We start from the raw sequence: 18,026 nt of genomic DNA, 5'->3' as shown, positions 1-18,026 counted from the left end.
CACACAGGCACACACTTTTTTGTGTTCTACACTCAGCTGAAGAATAACTTAACACATTCTCTTTTTTATATAAAATTTATGATACTATCTCCACTAGGTAAGGAAAAAAATCAAACAGTTTTTATTCTGAACAAACAGTGCACTGTGTTTGTCAGAAGGTGAGGTCTTACCCACAACCTCTTTTAACTACGGACTTTGTCTCATCCACTTGTTCCACCCAAGAGTGTGTGCCATAAAATTTGTCATTTTCCCTGCCACTGAAACTCCAATGCTCTTCCAAGCTGGGTTCTGATTTTTGATATTTTTTTTGTCTGCATTGTGATGTGATATATGACCTCAGTTTCTTTCCTACCCCGGTACAGGTTGGGGATCTCAGTAGGTTGTTAGTTCCCCATCTCACTTCAATACATTCTGGCTAATATTAACATCCTATATCTCTCCCCTTCTGAACAAAGAATAGCACAGTGCTGTAGTAAGGTGTCCTGGTATGTGGACATCTTTACTTACATGAACATGCTATAGAATACATCATGCCCTCTGTTACTATGTATTTTTGTCTACTTCATGGATGCTTACAAATACAATGTTATTGCATAGAACAGAAAAATGACTTAAAATAAACCAGTTTATCTAATGGTTTAGATAAACTCAGAAATTTGTATATTTCTCTGTTGACAGTGGCCCGTTCTTTATAAATCAATGTTTCTGCTGACAGGACAAAGACAAGAAAATATTTGTGAGTTCTCATCAGGGATCCTAGTTTTCCATGATCAAAACCCTCAAACTTCTTCAATCAAAAAACATAAAAATCTGCATTTTTCCACAGCTAAAATGAAATCTGACTGTGGGAGCCCCGCTGCCTGGCTGAAGCGTCAATTTCCCATACTCCTGTATGAGCATTGGAAGTACAGGGTTCTTTTGTATGTGTTTTTATTTTTACCAGCCCAAGCCTGACTGTCTACACCAGGGGTAGGCAACCTGTGGCACACATGCTGAAGGTGGCACATGAGCTGATTTTCAGTGGCGCACTCACTGCATGGGTCCTGGCCACCGGTCCAGGGGGCTCTGCATTTTAATTTAATTTTAAATGAAGCTTCTTAAACTTTTTAAAAACCTTATTTACTTTACACACAACAATAGTTCAGTTATATATTATAGATTTATAGAAAGAGATCTTCTAAAAACGTTAAAATGTATTACTGGCACGCGAAACCTTAAATTATAGTGAATAAATGAAGATTCGGCACACCACTTCTGAAATGTTGCCAACTCCTGGTCTACACTGCAATTTTATAACACCCCTGAACCCAAATCCACTGACTCAGACAAACTCCGGCTGTGCTGCGGATCTCTCATTGAAGCATACATGCACCCATAGTTTTTCTCATAGCACAGTGTGTTCTATGGCATTTTGCCCTGCATTTGAGTGGGAAAACTATGGCACCTCCTAATCTTAATTCAGAACTCTCTGAAGTGGGAAGTTTATTTGAAAAGGAGGCTCCAGTTGTGTGCAATTTCAATCAAATAGTTAATGGAGCTTTCATCCACAGTGCCTACTCATTGTTTAGTAGTAGCAGTAGCATGACATATAGAAAAGGGGTATAGTTTCCTTGCAGATCAAGAACCATCTGGTTCATAGAAATGTAAGGCTGGAAGGGACCTCAAGAGGTCACTAGTCCAGCCCCCTTTCCCCATCCCCCCCCCATGTTCAGGCAGGGCCAAGTAAACCTAGAGACCATCTCCTATGATGTGTTTGTACAACCCCTAACACAGTGAGCTACACTTTGTGAGCTTTGAACATAGGGCAATAAGAGAATAATTTCCATAACCCACTGCAGGTACAAGCACCTAATGAACGTTCCACATTTCAGGCAGAAAGTTTGCCAAATCAATCGTACAAATAGAACTAAATGATGGTAACTTAGGTATCTGTAATAACATTACCACTTACTGTTCTACAAAACATACGGATTTGCTGAATGTGCTGTTGAAACGGAGTCTGTCTGGAAAAAAAACAGGAAGAGCTGGTGAGGGAGAGTGAAGAAACTTTATCAAAGTAAAAGCTATTGAAATCACTACTATGAAAAGAAAATCTCTCCCAAGAGGGTGATTCAAGGAATTCCTCTTTGATCCGCTAAAAGAAACCTCCAGGGAGTGACAAATGCTAAAAAGTGCATTTCAGAGCAGACTTGGAATAGAATCAGCTGCATTCAGAGCTATTGGCTGTCCTATAATCTATTATGGAGATAGTAGTAAATCCATAATTAAGGATGTGTTGTGCTGTGCACCTGAAGTAGAGATTAAAACTCTCTTCTTTTGGGAATGTATGAAAAATATAACGTATCCTCACTAAAACTACAGCACTTACTCTGAAGAGTCTGAGTACAGAATGAATTTCTGAGCATTTACAAGTAAATCTGTTCATTACTTTAGGAATTGAAATTCCTATGGGTTCATAAAGAAATTTAGCAACCAGTTTCAGACTTTTTTATATCCCCCAGTGATCTCAGTAACACAACATGTTCAAACTTCTGATATACTTAAAACTCACTCTAATCTTGTGCATTGTTTACATTTGAATATTTTGTTTTAGAATGTATGAGCACTTTTTCTCATTATTCTTCATAGCTGAAAGTTCATCTTTCAGGAGAGGCTGAAGGATACAGTAGTTTCCTACTGAGAATTCCACAAAGAACTGCCTTCTTTCAAAATGGTAGCCATCTTCCATTGTTCTCAATGGGACTGAAACCACAGCTGCACTCAGTCGGTGGTTGTTTTGAGAAAGATCTCTCATTGTTCTCAGTGGTTGTCTGAGTGTCCTAACTCTGCATGTACATACCCTTAAAATGTTTGGAATTCTTTTGGAATTCTTTTAAGTTTAACCTGTGAATTTCCTGGGGTTATAAGCTTATTTTTGGAACAATTACAACATCTCTGTAGTTTACCTTAAATTGCAGATATTTACTCTTACCTTAAATTCTACTTAAACATAGTTTTTGTCTGGGAATTTTGTATTTATTCTGGCAAATTGTGAAGCAGTGATCATATTTGTAGCCGAATCCAGCAATCCATCAGGACTAGTTCGGTTTTAGTGGCTTTCTTGATACAGACAGATTATTAGGATGGAATCCAACAAATTACACAACACATTTATGAAGAAATGCTGCTATACAGGGTCAACAATCACATGGTCACCAAAACCTTCGGTCGCTTGATAAATTGTCAGTAATGGCCACAGAGTCAGCATCCACCCATAGATCATCTGAGGGTCCTAGACAGAGATTAATTTTAACTACCCAGGTATCCGTTGGAAAAGTGATACAGCAAAATATAAAATCTCCATTTAGTTCTTCCACTGTACTTGGGACAACTTCTAGGTTCAGCAAGTGGGGGAAGTAACCAGGAGGTCAGCCATTTTAGGCTAGCTTTTGACTAACGGAAGTGATTGTGAATTTGAAGGTAGAAGGCAATTTAGGTGAAAGCATATGTAAATCTAAATACAGGAAAGAATGAGAGCAACAAAGTCAGGACAATGGGGGTTTACAAAAGCAGACTTTAACAAACTCAGAGAACTAGTAGGTAAGGTCCCATGGGAAAAAAATCTGAGGGAAAAGGGAGTATTAGGAGAGCTGGCAAGTCCTCAAAGAGACAACACAAAAGCACAATAGCAAACTATCTCAATGCAAAAAAAAAATAGGAAAAATAGTATAAAGCCAGTACGGTCCCATCAGTAGTTCTTTAATGACGTGAAAATCAAAAAAGAATCCAAAAGAAGGTGGGAACATGTTCGGACAAAATCAGAAAGGGTAGGGACACAATTAGTTATACCTAACAAAGCACATAAAAGGCAGTAAAAAGGGGTTCTATAAATACATTCAGAGCAAGAGAAAGATGAAGGGAAGTGCAGGTCCACTAGTTGGTGGGGAACGAGAGGTAATAATGTATGACATTGAGAAAGCTCAGATGTTTAATACCTATTTTGTTTAACTTGACACTAAAAGGGTTAATTTTGACCAGATGCTTAAATACAGTTAATATTACAGTTAATATTAACAACAACGGTGAAAGCCTGTGTTTGTCAGAGGGTGAAGATGGATGGCAGGAGAGAGATCACTTGATCATTACTGGTTAGGTTCACTTCCTCTGGGGCACCTGGCATTAGCTACTTTCGGTAGACAGGATATGGGGCTGGATGGACCTTTGGTGTGACCAAGTATGGCTATTCTTATGTTCTAACACAAGCCAGAATAGGGAAACAACAGGCTAAAGAATATTTAGATAAGTTACATGTATTCAAGTCACAGAGTCTGACAAAATTCACCCAGGAGTATTTAAGGAACTAGCTGAAACAATATTGAAAATGTTAACGATTATCTTTGAGAGGTCATGGAGGACAGGTGAGGTCCCAGAGGACTGGAGAAGGAAAAATATAGTACCTCTCTTTAAAAAGGGGGACAATGAGAATTGTAGACCGGTCAGCCTAACTTCAGTGTCTAGAAAGATACTGGAGCAGTATCAGTTTGTAAATACCTAGACAATAACAGATAATAAGCAAGATGGATTTGTCAAGAACAAATCATGCCAAACCAACCTAATTTCCTTCTTTGACGGGATTACTGTCCTGCTGGATGGAGGGGAAGCAGTAGACAGGATATATGTTGGTATTAGTGAGGCTTTTCATGCAGTCACACGTCACATTCTCGTAAGCAAACTAGGGAAATGTGGTCTAGATTAAATTACTATAAGGTGGGTACAAAACTGTTTGAAAGACCATACTCAGAGTAGTTATAAATAGATCCCTGTAAAAGTGGGAGGATATATCTAGTGGGGTCCTGCACAGGTCAGTCCTGGGTCCAGTAGAATTCAACATTTTCAGTAATGACATTGATAATGGAGTGGAGAGTATGCTTATAAAATTTGTGGATGACACCAAGCTAGGAGGAGTTAGGAAAAACTCTCTATTAGGATAGTTAAGTACTGGAATAGGCTTCCAAGGGAGTTTGTGCAATCTCTATCACTGGAGGATTTTAAGAACAGATTAGACAAACAGCTTACTATCTAAATAGACAAGGCAGCAAAAGATGGCAAAAGTTGTATAAACCACAAGCAGGAAGAGCAATGTGATGGCAGCGAATGTACCATGATTTTTGTTGCAGTGTGGTGGGTTTTCTTAGGATGGGATCAGCTGAATGGAAAAAGGTGTGAAAAGGACAGGAAGTTAAGATGTGGTCTCTGGAACTCGCAACATTCAGGAAAGCAGCCAACGCAGAGTAGGTGTTTAGATTTGCTGGTGCTCCAAGATGGATTTCAGCATTGGTAGGAATCCTATGCCTCTTTGGGACTGGGAAGGGGTGGGTATGTATGTGTAAAGGTAGTTTACTTATTTTGTGAACTGAATAAAAGATTATTTGGGGATCTGGGCTGAGGGCTGGGATGGTTCTTGAGTTTTTTTTAATAAATCTGTTACTTCCATACCTGCAGTTTTCCTAATATGTATTAAAAGGGGCATATACTGCCATGCATGGCTTTGTTTAAGCAACTTTTAAAAGCAGTTCCATTGAAGTCAGAGAGGTGACCTAAATATTTTCTACACTCTCAACCTTTGTCATCATATAATTTTAATGCAAAAATTATTTAGTGTCTGGTAGGCCTGGATGTGTCAGACACTGGTGTATTTTGGGGTTTTTGTTTGTCTGTTTTTAATACCACGTATCTCCACCCTATTACAATTAATATCTTTAAGAAGGATATTTTTTCCTCTTTAGTGACAGGAAAGTCTGAATTACTGGCCCTGTCCTTTCCCTTTTTCTGCTTGGGAGAAGTTAAAATGCCACAAGGATAGGGCATGGGTGGAGTGATTATGGAGCTGTGTCCTTTCCACAGCCAGTAATTGCCAGTTAATGGTATTGATTACATTCAAATAGTTTCACTTTCTCATTTCACTCCACTTTAAAACTCCTGCAAATCTTGCTAGTCATATTTTCCCTTGCAGTTGTTTAAGCATCATATTTCCCCCCTACTTCAATGTGAAGTCAACTGCCGTGACATGAACTCAGAGCAGTAGTTGGTAGGATGGGTACCAAAGAGAGTTTTGAACTAATCTCACTAACATTTTAACTTATATTTAATTTATTTAAATTTAATGTGTTTAAATAATATAGTAATAATAAATTATTAACGTAACTAATGTATCTCCTTTAGAAACTACAACAGATCCCTGAAGGCAAGAGAGACAGAAAGCTGCCAAAATAGTAAAATAACGATTTTTGCAGATCTTGTAGAACCTATCTAAGCTAATCAAGAGATACCAAAGGCTAAAGTTGTAGGAATAAAATATATCTTCTTTGGAAGCTATACGGAGTCATTAGGCTTGGTCACCTAACCCATAGGATAGCAATGCAAGGGAATCACCAGTAGAACTGGTTGACATTTTTCCATTCCAGATGTTCTTCAGTAGAAAATTTAGTTTTGCCTAAAAGAAATGTTTTATGAAAAAAGACTGGTTTCTGCCAAAAATTTAGACTTATAATCAAAGAGCAGAACAGCCAAAAAAATTTAACTGAAAATTTTCAGGCAAAACTCAAAGACTTAATTTGGACATGTTGAAATACTTTTTTAGACATTTTTGGTCAAAATGATATGGTTCACCATTTGTAAATCAAAATATTTTGACTTGGTTCAACACTAAACTAATTCCAGTATAGCAGAATTCTTTCTTGCAATATATTTTAAGTGCTTTTTCTAAACTAGTTTAGATATTCCAAGCAATGGGATTTCCACCACTTTTCTTGGAGATCATTCCAGTCTAATTGATCTAAGAGGAAGATTTTTGCCAATATTAGGTCTAAATTTTCTCTTCTGATAGTTTCATCCCCTTATGCTTAATTATACCTCTCAATAATCCCTCTGTGTTACTGGTTTTTATGGGAATTGCAGCTGGCCATCATGTCACCCCTTAAATATAGCTTCACTCATTCCTCATAAGTGAATCCCTCCAACGCAGCAATCATTTTTGTTGCTCTTATCCTTTCCAATATGTTTGTACCATTCTGACTCTGAGGAGCCTAAAGCAAATTCAGTATTTGATTTATGGGCTTGCCTCTTGACTGTGAGTTGAAAAGACAGGTTGTGACTTCAGTATCATACAAGATTTCTGAACCCAATTCTGAAAGTGAAGTCTTCAATTAAGTATATAAATAGCTTTGCCTAGTCACAAGAGCTGAGATAGCTTCAGGAGAAGCAATTGCTTGAAAAAAAGGAAAGGAGAAACTGAAGGAAGAAGACAGAAAACAACTCTTAACAATAGGAATTAAGGTTTGTCTACTGCAGAGAAATTGCTCAGATATGCTGGTCAATTTCCCTCGGTTAGACATGTCCCTTAGAGAATGTTTTGCCATGGGAACTGGTTGAGGCACTATTGATAAAGTATTCATTAGGTGATTTGTTGAAACAATTTGAGAGATTACTATCATGGAATATTCTTACTCCAATCACAGGGATAAATTAGATACTCCATTTTTTTCCCCTTTATTATGTGTGTTGTCTCTCAGTATGTATCTATTAATATTAGCTTTTATATATAGATAGATATTTAGCTTTTATTTATAGATATGCAGACTCTTTCTCCTTCTCTCAATAGCTCTGTCTAAAACTCATAGTTCAAACTCACACTCTGTTCTCAAGATTTCTCAGCATTCCCTTGCATTTGAGCCACCTTGACAAAATCTAATTAGGAGGATTTTCCTGCAGCGATAGCCTACTGTGCTATATATTGTAAAGTCTTATTTGTGTGTCATGCTCGTGTTCTTAATCTGGAATGCTTTATTCCATGGAAAATAATAACATCATTCAGTCTACTTGTATATCAGAATGGAAAGCCCCTGTTTGAACAGTTTGTATTCAATAGCAGTGCTCCTAAACACAATTTTTGTTGTTAAGGAGAGAGTAGTATTGCTGTAATCTCAAACTACTGTGCTTGTCAGTTTGAGCTAGTCTTACCTATTACACAGAATTAAGGTAACTGACTGGAGTTTTGCCATGATGTTAAGCAAATTTATCATGGAGCTCTGTCATTTGAGGCAGATCTTCAAATTAACTCATGCCACTATGACAGCTTGTGTTTTGTTATTCATTGTAAAGACAAATTTAGAATCTGAATGGGCAGCCAAAGCCTATCAAATCAATGATTTTTCTCACCCATAACAGAGGGTGCTGGATGTATACTGCATCACACAGTTCCTGTCTTTTGGAGGGATTTGCGGCATTACATTGTTTTCTCCCCTTTTCCAACTTGGGGCGCCTCGGAAATCAATGTCTTAATCTGTTAGGCCTGCTCGGGGCTATGGTATTTTGGGGAGTGGTGTAGGAAAAGAAGGAATCCACTTTCTAGGGCTTTTTATTGATTTCAGTCTCCTGAGAATGAAAATGAAGGCTGCAGAGCTGTTCACTGATTTAATAGTTCACAAGTGAAGGTCCAGTGTAAACAAGGAGCAACAGAGACTTATGCTTGTTTCCTAGCAGAATTGCCTCCTAAACCCTTTTTGAAATTAAAAAAAACTCTTCTCAGAGCTTTATTTGCTGAATAACTAACAAGCTTCAGATTTCCAGTGGTGTAACAGAGATGAGAAACTGTCCTTGGATGTTTCCATACCTGTCTTAATGTTTGATTAGTGGGTGTGCATTTATATCTTGTTTTCCCTTTGCAGATGTACTATGAACTGGAACATGTTTTGTATGTTGCAGTATAATACTGAGAGAGGTACTAATTTTGCATTTGCCAATGTATAATTATATAAGCAGGACATTTTATTCAATCACATATGCATTATCTCGACTTTAGATAACATCAGAGTTTAGCAGGATGTATGTATGTATGTCAAGTATCAGGAAGTAGCCGTGTTAATCTGTATCCACAAAAACATCGAGGAGTCCGGTGGCACCTTACAGACTAACAGATTTATTTGGGCATAAGCTTTCATGGGTAAAAACCCCACGTCTTCAGATGCATGGAGTGGGTTTTTTACAAAGCTTCTGCCCAAATTAGTCTGTAAGGTGCAACTGGACTCTTCATTTTTGTTTGTATGTATGTATGTATATATGTATCTATGTATCTATGTATGGCCATTATACATTAGCTCCTCTTGCTGTTGTTTATCTAACCAAAAATGGTTTAGAATCTTTAAAGGCGTATTTTAATATTAGTTTATTGGAATTTTCCCTAGTAGATACAGATACACTTCAGAAATGTCCAAATGAGCAAACATCAAGCCTGAAACGCAATGGGATTTTGAATTTGGATGGGATACAGTTTCAGGGACTTCTTCACAATCCCATGCCATTATAACAGGAGACTCAATAGAAGGATGCAGTGGCAGGTGACAATAAATTATGTATTTTGAGCTATGTTTTGCCTTTAGGCACATTCCAGAGCAAAGGTTGGAGTGAAAACAGCACCACCGCAGGAGTGTAGCCCTGAGAGGCGCTGTGTATTTCAGGCACCCCTCTACAATGCAGTTTCTATGGTCATCTGAGCTAGTGCTGAGGCAGAAGTAATCTGTTACAGGCCTGTAGAGCACAGCATACTCCCTTCTCATGTCTTGCCAGCTTCACAGTGGGGAGCATCAGACATGGAACCCTGCTCTCATCCCCACACCTGGAATCACAATCTGGGCAGTTCTAATGCAACTAGAGTTAAAGGTCTTACTCTCCCATATTGCCCTGTGCGGCTGTATTAGAGCCATAGTATAGCTCGTAATATAGTTTTCCAAAACTGTCTTATTTGGGGTTCTTACTCTTTCGTTGATGAAAGCAAAATTTTTCCTTTAAGTTCATATGTGCTATAAAATATTCTCTGTAACAAGGCAGAAAAGGGGACTGAAAGACCATTCCTGAGATTGATACCAAACATTTGTTTTAGTGAGAAAACCCAGGATATTTCCTGCTGTCAGGCAAATAGTCACATGATGTGAAAATCAGTTGTGTTGTGACAGTGGTCATATTTGACACTTATCACCCTTCAACCTGAAACATACGAAAGCACTTGAAAAATTATTGCGTAAATGCTCCATCCCTTACTGTGTGAATAGTCCACTGACTCTAATTGTGGTGTTTTTGGATGTGGTCTTCAATCACGCTGTCCAGACGCTACTATTTTGTTTTGTAATCTAGGCTTTTGGGGTCCCACATCCCCATTCTTATGCACAGTGAGTGTATTTTACTTTGCTAATAGTCCCATTGAATAGACTACAATATTTTCAAAGGAAAGGTGGGAAGATTGAGCCCTGGGTGGCAGTAAACAGGGTTTATGTGAACTTCAGCCTGTGATCTGTCTGACATTTTTGGAAAACACTGTGTAGGATAATGCCTCCTGGGACAGCCTTCTAGATTATCTGTTATGACACTGACCTTCTAGCACCAACAATGCAGTTCAGGTAAAGTGAATTCCTATTTGGGTGATTTGAATTGGGTTGCCCTAGTATAATTGCAAGAACCAGAAACAGACACTTACTTCTAGTCCCAGACTTGAGCAATCTACTGGTCAAATACTGACCACGTGACTGAGTTCTGTGAAGGTGGAAATTTCTTCCAAAGGCAGACTAACACACCAAGATCTGTGTTGCATGGACAGTGAATGCTCTGGGTTGTTTTCCCACTGTACTGGCTGCAGAGCTGTCCAGGTGGAGTTCTCACAATATAATATAGCCATTAAAATGGAGCACGCTCAGAGGACGCGCAGTATTCAGGAAAACAATACACTGCTTATGTGCAGAATTATAGGGCTAGCTACTGGACCTCCATAATATTACTATCATGGCTGTCCATACTTTAGTGCTTTTTCAATTACAGAATAACAAATAGAATATGTAATCAAATTTTATTTAATAATATTTAGTTTGCTGGGTTTTTTGCTGTACTGGGCTAGAGGCTGCAAGGATTTTGTTCTCCCATTGTAACCACAGATCTTTTCTTCCATCATGACTGCTTCAAATACCCTGCCCAATGGTTTAGGGTAATGATGACACTCAGTGAAACAAAAAAATCAGCTCCCTATTACAAAATGGCAGAATTTTAGGTTTGGGGAAAGGGCTATTCAGCAAGCACTTGAACACTGATACTTTCCATGGAAATATTGGCCACGTTAACTTTTTGGCTGTTATTTGGTACTATTTTTCTTTTTTGGAAATTTCAAAAACAGAGAGGCCTCTTCCATTTCTGTTCACACACATACATATTATGCATAGACTTTGTGTTTCTGTGTGAGATATGTGTATAAAATACAGTTTGATATATAATGGGAATACAATTACATATACATACATAAATCGTAGCTGTGCTTCTCAGATCAATTATAAAGGTAATGTGGCATAAGTGATTCCATTCTAACGAGCCTTTTCAGCTGGCTATAAAACTTACTCAGACTGATCTTTCAGACTGAAACTTTCCACGTGTGGTCACAGCCTGAAAGTGAAAATGGTTCAGCCAGTTTTGGACACACAGGTGTAAAGTGAACACTCTTGTCACAATAAAGAACAGTTTTGCAACTTCTGTTTTTCCCTTTGCAGGGCAGAGTGGAAGGCTCGACTCTCCTCAGATGTGGGAGAAATGTGTAATTTGCCAGAAACTCTAGAGGCGTAGATGTCCTTTTTGGTAGTTGAGTGAAAAATCTCGTTTCACTTGGCTGCGGTTAGATGGCTTGAAAAATATATATTGTGCCCTGATTTGTGTTATAAGATAGAGGCTTGTTGTTCTTAAACTAACAACCCCACAATGTTGTCTTGGTGCTGCACGTGACTCATTTAATATGTACGTGAAAATGGTGTGTATGTAATGAGGCAGCCTGCAGGAACAACTAGAGCAAGGCTCCTGCAAGAGTTAGTGGCATCCAGTCAGGATTCCCTCATATCCCTGTGGGTCTGCAAGGATCCACTGGCTTTGGGGTAAAACTGCTGAGTTAATTCCAAACCTCTCCTGTCTTCGTTCCCCTTCCACTTCAGTTAAGAACACAAAGTCTGAATACTGAATTTCTCTACCTCTGTGCAAGCGTAACCCATCTAGGGCAATGAGGGTAGTTTCTATAGGAATTTATATACTATTGTATTAAAAACACTTACCCTAGAGCCACCTATAGGCTCAGCATGGCATCTCTATAGAAAAGCATCACTTAGCTGGAAATGATCTTTAGAGTAGTTACCTGTGTGTGAATGGTAATGAGCTCCCAAAATCCAGTTGGAAAACAGGCTAAAAGATGAGTGAGGAAGCTAGGCCCAGAGCAATGTAAGATTTTTATTATGTGCCGCCTTTTTCCAGATGGAAAAATAATGAACATTGACAGGACATTATCAAGCATAAATGACCTGTAAATTCACTGCCTGCAAAGCCTGTAAAAGTAATAGGATATTTCTCAAGACAGTTGGAGAACCTGAAAATCCAAATAAATGGACAAAACTCTACTCATCTTAAAACCAGGTTGCATTTTTATGTAAGGGTGTCAGATGAAATTTAATGTGGTTTCATCAAGTCTGGTGATATAGGAGTCATCAGCAAAGCTGTGGGTTTTATTTTTTTGAGAGTCAGATAAAACTTACCCTTCCAGGCATTTTCTTTGATAGACATACTGTATTGTTTTAAATCCTGAGCAGGAAAATCAAGCACCTGCAGCAGCTTCTCTGTTCCATTCATCTAGGGCCAAATACTGATCTCATTTAAGTCAGTGGGAGTTTTGGCATTAACTTTAATTGATTCAGAATATATTCTGTACACATGCCCCACCCTTAGTCAGTTTTAAAAAATCCATCTTAAGTCTGTGTCTATCAAGTGATTTTCATGATGTTCTCTTGAATTATTATGCTCTGTTGTCATAAGTTCTATGCAAGCAGACCTTCCTCAGAATTCTGCTCTCTAGAAATCTGGTAGAGAGTTGGTTTGATTTGCATGCAGTATATGTGCCCTCAGTCTATAAAGCATAGCTGGTAGGTTTCATCTTAGTCTTGCCGTTGATGACTATTTCCCCATTAAGGGCTAAGTTGTGCCTGCTGACCACATGCCCTCATTGGGGTTTTACAAAGATGCACCACCTTACGGGGAGAAGTTCTAGGAAGAGTACCCACATTACTGTACTCTTTTAAAGAGCGTAGCATACTTCCTCATCTTTGGGTACAGTTAGCCAGTACTTTGAGGGAACAAGCCATGATTCCATCTACACTCCTTGAAGGTGCAGGGCTCCCACAAGAACTAGCTAATGATCAGTCCTAGTGCTTCCATGAAGGCAATGACTGCAAATCTGCCTGACCCTTTCACAGATCATATCAAGTGTGGGAAAATTCCTTACTTCATAGATTTTTAAGGCCAGAAGAGACTATTATGATCATCTGGTCTGGTCTCCTGTACAACATAGGGAATAGAATTCCCCCAAAATAATCCCTAGAGCAGATCTTTTACAAAAAGTCCAATCTTGAGTTTAAAATTGTCATTGATGGAGAATTGTTCCAATTACTCCCCCATTTAAAAATGTACACCTATTTTCTAGTGCGATTTTGTTTAACTTCAGGTTCCAACCATTGGCTCTCATTATGCCTGTCTCTGCTAGATGGAAGAGGCCATTATTAAATAGTTTTCCCTGTGCAGGCACTTATAGACTGCAATCAAAAAGTACCCCTTAACTTTCTCCTTTTTAAACTAAATAGATTGAGGTTTGTGAGTCTATCATTATAAGGCATGTTTTCTAATCCTTTAATCATTCTCATGGCTCTTTTTTCTGAACCCTCTCCAATTTATCAATATCATTCTTGAATTGTGGGTACCAGAACTGGACATAGTATTTGAGCAGTGGTCACATCAGTGCCAAATACAAAGATAAAATAACTTCTCTACTCCTACTTGAGATTCCCCTGCTTGTGCATCCCAGGATTGCATTGTCTCTTCCAGTCAGTCACACAGGGTGCTCATGTTCAGCTGATTATCCACGCCTCAAGTGTTTTTCAGAGTCACTGCTTCCCACGATAGAGTACCCCATCCTGTGAGTATGGCTTACATTCTTTGTTCCTAAATTTAGCCATATGAAAACTCATTGTTTGCTTGTACACAGTTTATCAAGTGATCCAGATCACTCTGAATAAATGACCTGTCCTCTTCATTTACCACTCCCCCAATTTTTGTGTCATCTGCAAACTTTATCTGTGATGATTTTATATTTTCTTCTAGACTGCTGATAAAATTGTTAAATAATGTAGGGCTAAGAACTAGTCTGCTGGGATGCCACTGGAAACACATCTACTTGAGGCTGATTCCCAGTTTTTAATCCATTTATGTGTGCCATGTTCATTTTACATCATTCTCATTTTTAATCAACCTGTTATGCAGTACCAATTCAGTACCTTGCATCTAAGTATATTCTAGCAATACTAGTGCTTTTGAAACCAAACTTGTAATCTCATTAAAAAAAAGGAAGCAAGTTAGTTTGACAGGATCTATTTTCCGTAAACCCATGTTGTTTTGCATTAATTATGTTATCCTCCTTTAGTTCTTTATTAATCGAGTCTTGTAACAGCTGCTCCATTATTATGCTTGTGATCAAGGAAAGGCTGGCAGGCCTATGCTTACTTGGCTCATTTCATTTACTGTTTTTAAAAAACTAGCACATTAGCTTTCTTCCAGTCTTCTGGAACTTCTCCAGTGCATCAGGACTTATTGAAAATCAGTATTAATGGTCCAGCAAGCTCGTCATCCAACTCTTTATAAACTCTTGGATGCAAGTTACCTAGACATCCTGATTTTAAAATGTCTGTCTTTTGTAGCTGATGTTTAACATCCTCCCAAGATGCCAGTGGAATGGAAAGTACGTTATCAGCATCTGATGAGACAATATCATCTGTTTTTCCCCAAATACAGAACAGAAATATTTATTGAGCACTTCTGCCTGACCTGCAGCATTATTGATAATTCTAGCATTTCCATCTAGTAATGGACCAATACCATTGTCAGGATTATTTTTGTTCCTAATATATTTCTAAATCTCTTCTTTATTCACCACTATTATTTGGTAGCTGAATAAGGCTGAGGCAGATCTAGTGCTAAGTAAGATTAAAAGAATAAAGCATAACTTAGTTCTAGTGCCTGTGTGTCCTCCAAGAGGTTTGTCTTACAGAGCTATAGTCTAACGTATGTGTGGGAGAGATGGAGTACATTACACTGTAGCAAAATAGGCTTCCGAAACCCCCTCTCCACTTACCATGGAAGTAAACCCTTGTAAGGAAGAATCCCCTACCTGTGTTCTAGTGGGTATGGAATGCCCTAGAAGAGTGAGAGGAAAAAATGTATTTTCCTTGCTCTGGTTGGCAGGTACAGAGGCTGCTGTTGTGAAAATCTGCAAGAGGAAAATGTAAATGTCTCATTGAAACACAAAGCAAAATTCTCCAACACCCTTACTCCCTCTCCCCCATCAACAAAAAACAGTATTGGACAATAGAGAAAATAGTGTACACTTTTATTTTGTTTTCCAAAGCCTCCTTCCCTTTTTCTGAATTCCAGTTTTCTGTAAATGTCTAGATTTGTGTGGGTGGATGGAGACTGTTAATTAGTCTCGTGGGGTGCTTCTGTGTGGGGCTTTAATCCTGCACACGCCAGGAGGGGCTGGGAGGATTGGGGCTGGCAAGTTGTTTGCAGGCAGATAACCACTGAGATGTGGACAGGCAAGAGAGAGTAATGGGGAATGCTTTGCAGTTTGAAGGAGCAGTGGACAGAGAAGAAGTTAGGCAGTGAACAGTCAGGGTAAGTAGGACTTTGATTTAAGGCAAAATCTCCTGTGGTTTTTGCCTCTCTTAGATCCATTTAAGTGCTTAAAGTGGCATTGGATGAGAGAGGGAAGGCGTATTTTCAGGGGTGTAACTCAAGAGCTTCTGTTGAACAACCGAAATCTTCTATTCTGCACGGGACATAGGGCCTTGACCATAGTCGTGATGTTCATTAACAGCCTTCTTTCTTCCTTTCTCTTAGGTGCAAGTGGGAAATACACCTCAGGACCAAAGAATTGTGGGATACATTTCCTGCACTCATTTGCAAGCTCTGGCAGGTATTGTTGGGATTTCCTTTTCTCAATTTTGTTCTCATTGTGTTTCTAGTTCTGTGCCAGAAGTTTCTCTCATCAAGCGCAAGAGCAGCATATTAGCAAAACATCTTTCCTCATTCCACATTGTAACAGTGTCATGCAAGTAGCAAGGGGATGGAAAGAAAATAAGATCTCTGTAAAAGCCATACATCATAGATTCTTCAGCCACTTCTTGAAACAAAACCAAAAGTTGCACACCAGTAAAGATTTTAGTGACGGCACATTGGGACTTGAACCTGTGCAACACTGAGCACACTCTGTTGGCTTAAAAATTAAGGATGCTCATCACCATGCAGGATCAGGCTGATAGGTATCAAAGAAACTCCCAAGTATTAGCTACAATGGAGAAATAAACCATTTATTTTCCGAAGCATCTGTCGTTGAGCCAAAACTGTCACTATTTTTACATATTACACTGCAACTCACACTGCTGCACCAAGAAGAATAAAAAAAAATTGTTGCTCACAATGCCATAATTGGTCAGGAATTTTCCATGGAAATGTTTGAGACAGAAAATATAATTTTCACAAAACTGAAACATTCTCATGGGAAAATGGAAATATTTCAATTTTCTGTTGGGAAAGTCTAAAGAAAATATTTAGTTAGGGTCAGATTAACCCAAATCAAAACACATTTCTGATCATGCAGACACATTAATGTTGAACTGGGATGCCACAGTTCCTAATAGTGATTGCCTGTGGGCCTGGCTCCCTGGCCTGTAGAGGACAATAGCAGCATGAAGAAACCAGACCGCTAAGGGGAATTGGGGGCATGAGACTCCTGAATTCAGCAGCTCAGGGTGACAGAGATTACTGTCAAACCAAGGCTACACAAAATATTTTGACATTCCCAAATCAACATTTTTCTGAATTGTCCAGTTCATGAAAAAAAATTGAATTTTTCATCCCAACTTGGGGACAAAAACTTTGAAATAGCAAGTTTGATTTTTGACCTGCTCCTATAACAAGATATTTCCCAGAATCTAAAGATATAGTGTTTTGAGACTTATTGTAACACACCAGAAAATCGTAATAAAAGTTTATAAATAGAATAACTTCCTGCACCCTGAAAAACCATGCTAAGTGAAGCCATCACACAGAGCAGTTCAGGTAGAAATCAAAAAGTTGGAAGAAGCCTAGATTCTCTGCCTGATTTTTTTTGCTTGCCATTTCCAACATAAATTGTTAATAAGTTTATGCTCTGTTTAGAAAATATTGCTGGTCCTATTTTAAAAACATTTTCCACTTCTTGAGCTACTACTATATAGAGTGCTTGCTATGTTAGATGCATTGTTTCATGAAATGATACTTTCCAGCATCATCTAAAACAAACTATATAAACTACAATAAAAAGCCCAGCGGTGCCTGGCAGACTACGAATTGTATATATTTGAACTCTTTTTAAAAGAATGGGGAAGATGTTTTTTATCAGTAGATTTCTCAGCTCTTCTTAGTGTATGTATCAGTGTGGATCCCACTGTAGGTACATATGCCCTGTATGTACATGAAACCAGAGTCTTGAATAGCAGTGTCTGTCGGGGCTGTGCATGTGCCTTGCATCTCCTTAAGGTCTCTCTGTACAGCGAGACAGAACCTGGAAATGGTCTGACCAACTAAGCTTTACCACCCACTAAGTCTTTTTGAAATTCTTTGAAATGTTCAGAACTTTTCTGATTCATTTGATAAAGAACCACCATGAACAAAATCAACCCATCTGGTAGAGCCGGATAAAATTCTCTGACACCCCTCCCCCCCAACAATGCAGATTTGAATCAACCAAATCATTTAAAGAATGTCAATATTGGCTAATTGTTTCAGTTGAAAAACCATTTACAATTAAAAAAGAAAGTCAAAATGTTTGACAGTTTCAAAATAAAATGTTTCAACTTCAATTCAAAATATTTCATTTCAAAATTACTTAATTT

At 38.4% G+C, this 18,026-nt stretch overlaps 1 protein-coding gene across 1 annotated transcript in view; it reads left to right on the top strand.

The window, feature by feature from the left end:
* Positions 1-18,026, top strand: part of SMPD3 (sphingomyelin phosphodiesterase 3) — a 243,617-nt gene that overhangs the window by 189,618 nt on the left and 35,973 nt on the right. Inside the window, exon 4 of the mRNA XM_032767736.2 lies at positions 15,991-16,066. Coding sequence (XP_032623627.1) covers positions 15,991-16,066 — 76 coding nt within the window. The remainder of the gene's footprint in view (positions 1-15,990; positions 16,067-18,026) is intronic.

The sequence above is a fragment of the Chelonoidis abingdonii genome, chromosome 19 (genome assembly GCF_003597395.2).
Source record: "Chelonoidis abingdonii isolate Lonesome George chromosome 19, CheloAbing_2.0, whole genome shotgun sequence".
Lineage (NCBI taxonomy): Eukaryota > Metazoa > Chordata > Testudines > Testudinidae > Chelonoidis > Chelonoidis abingdonii.
The sequence above is the reverse complement of the archived record's forward strand: the minus strand, read 5'-3'. Positions and strand labels throughout refer to the sequence as shown.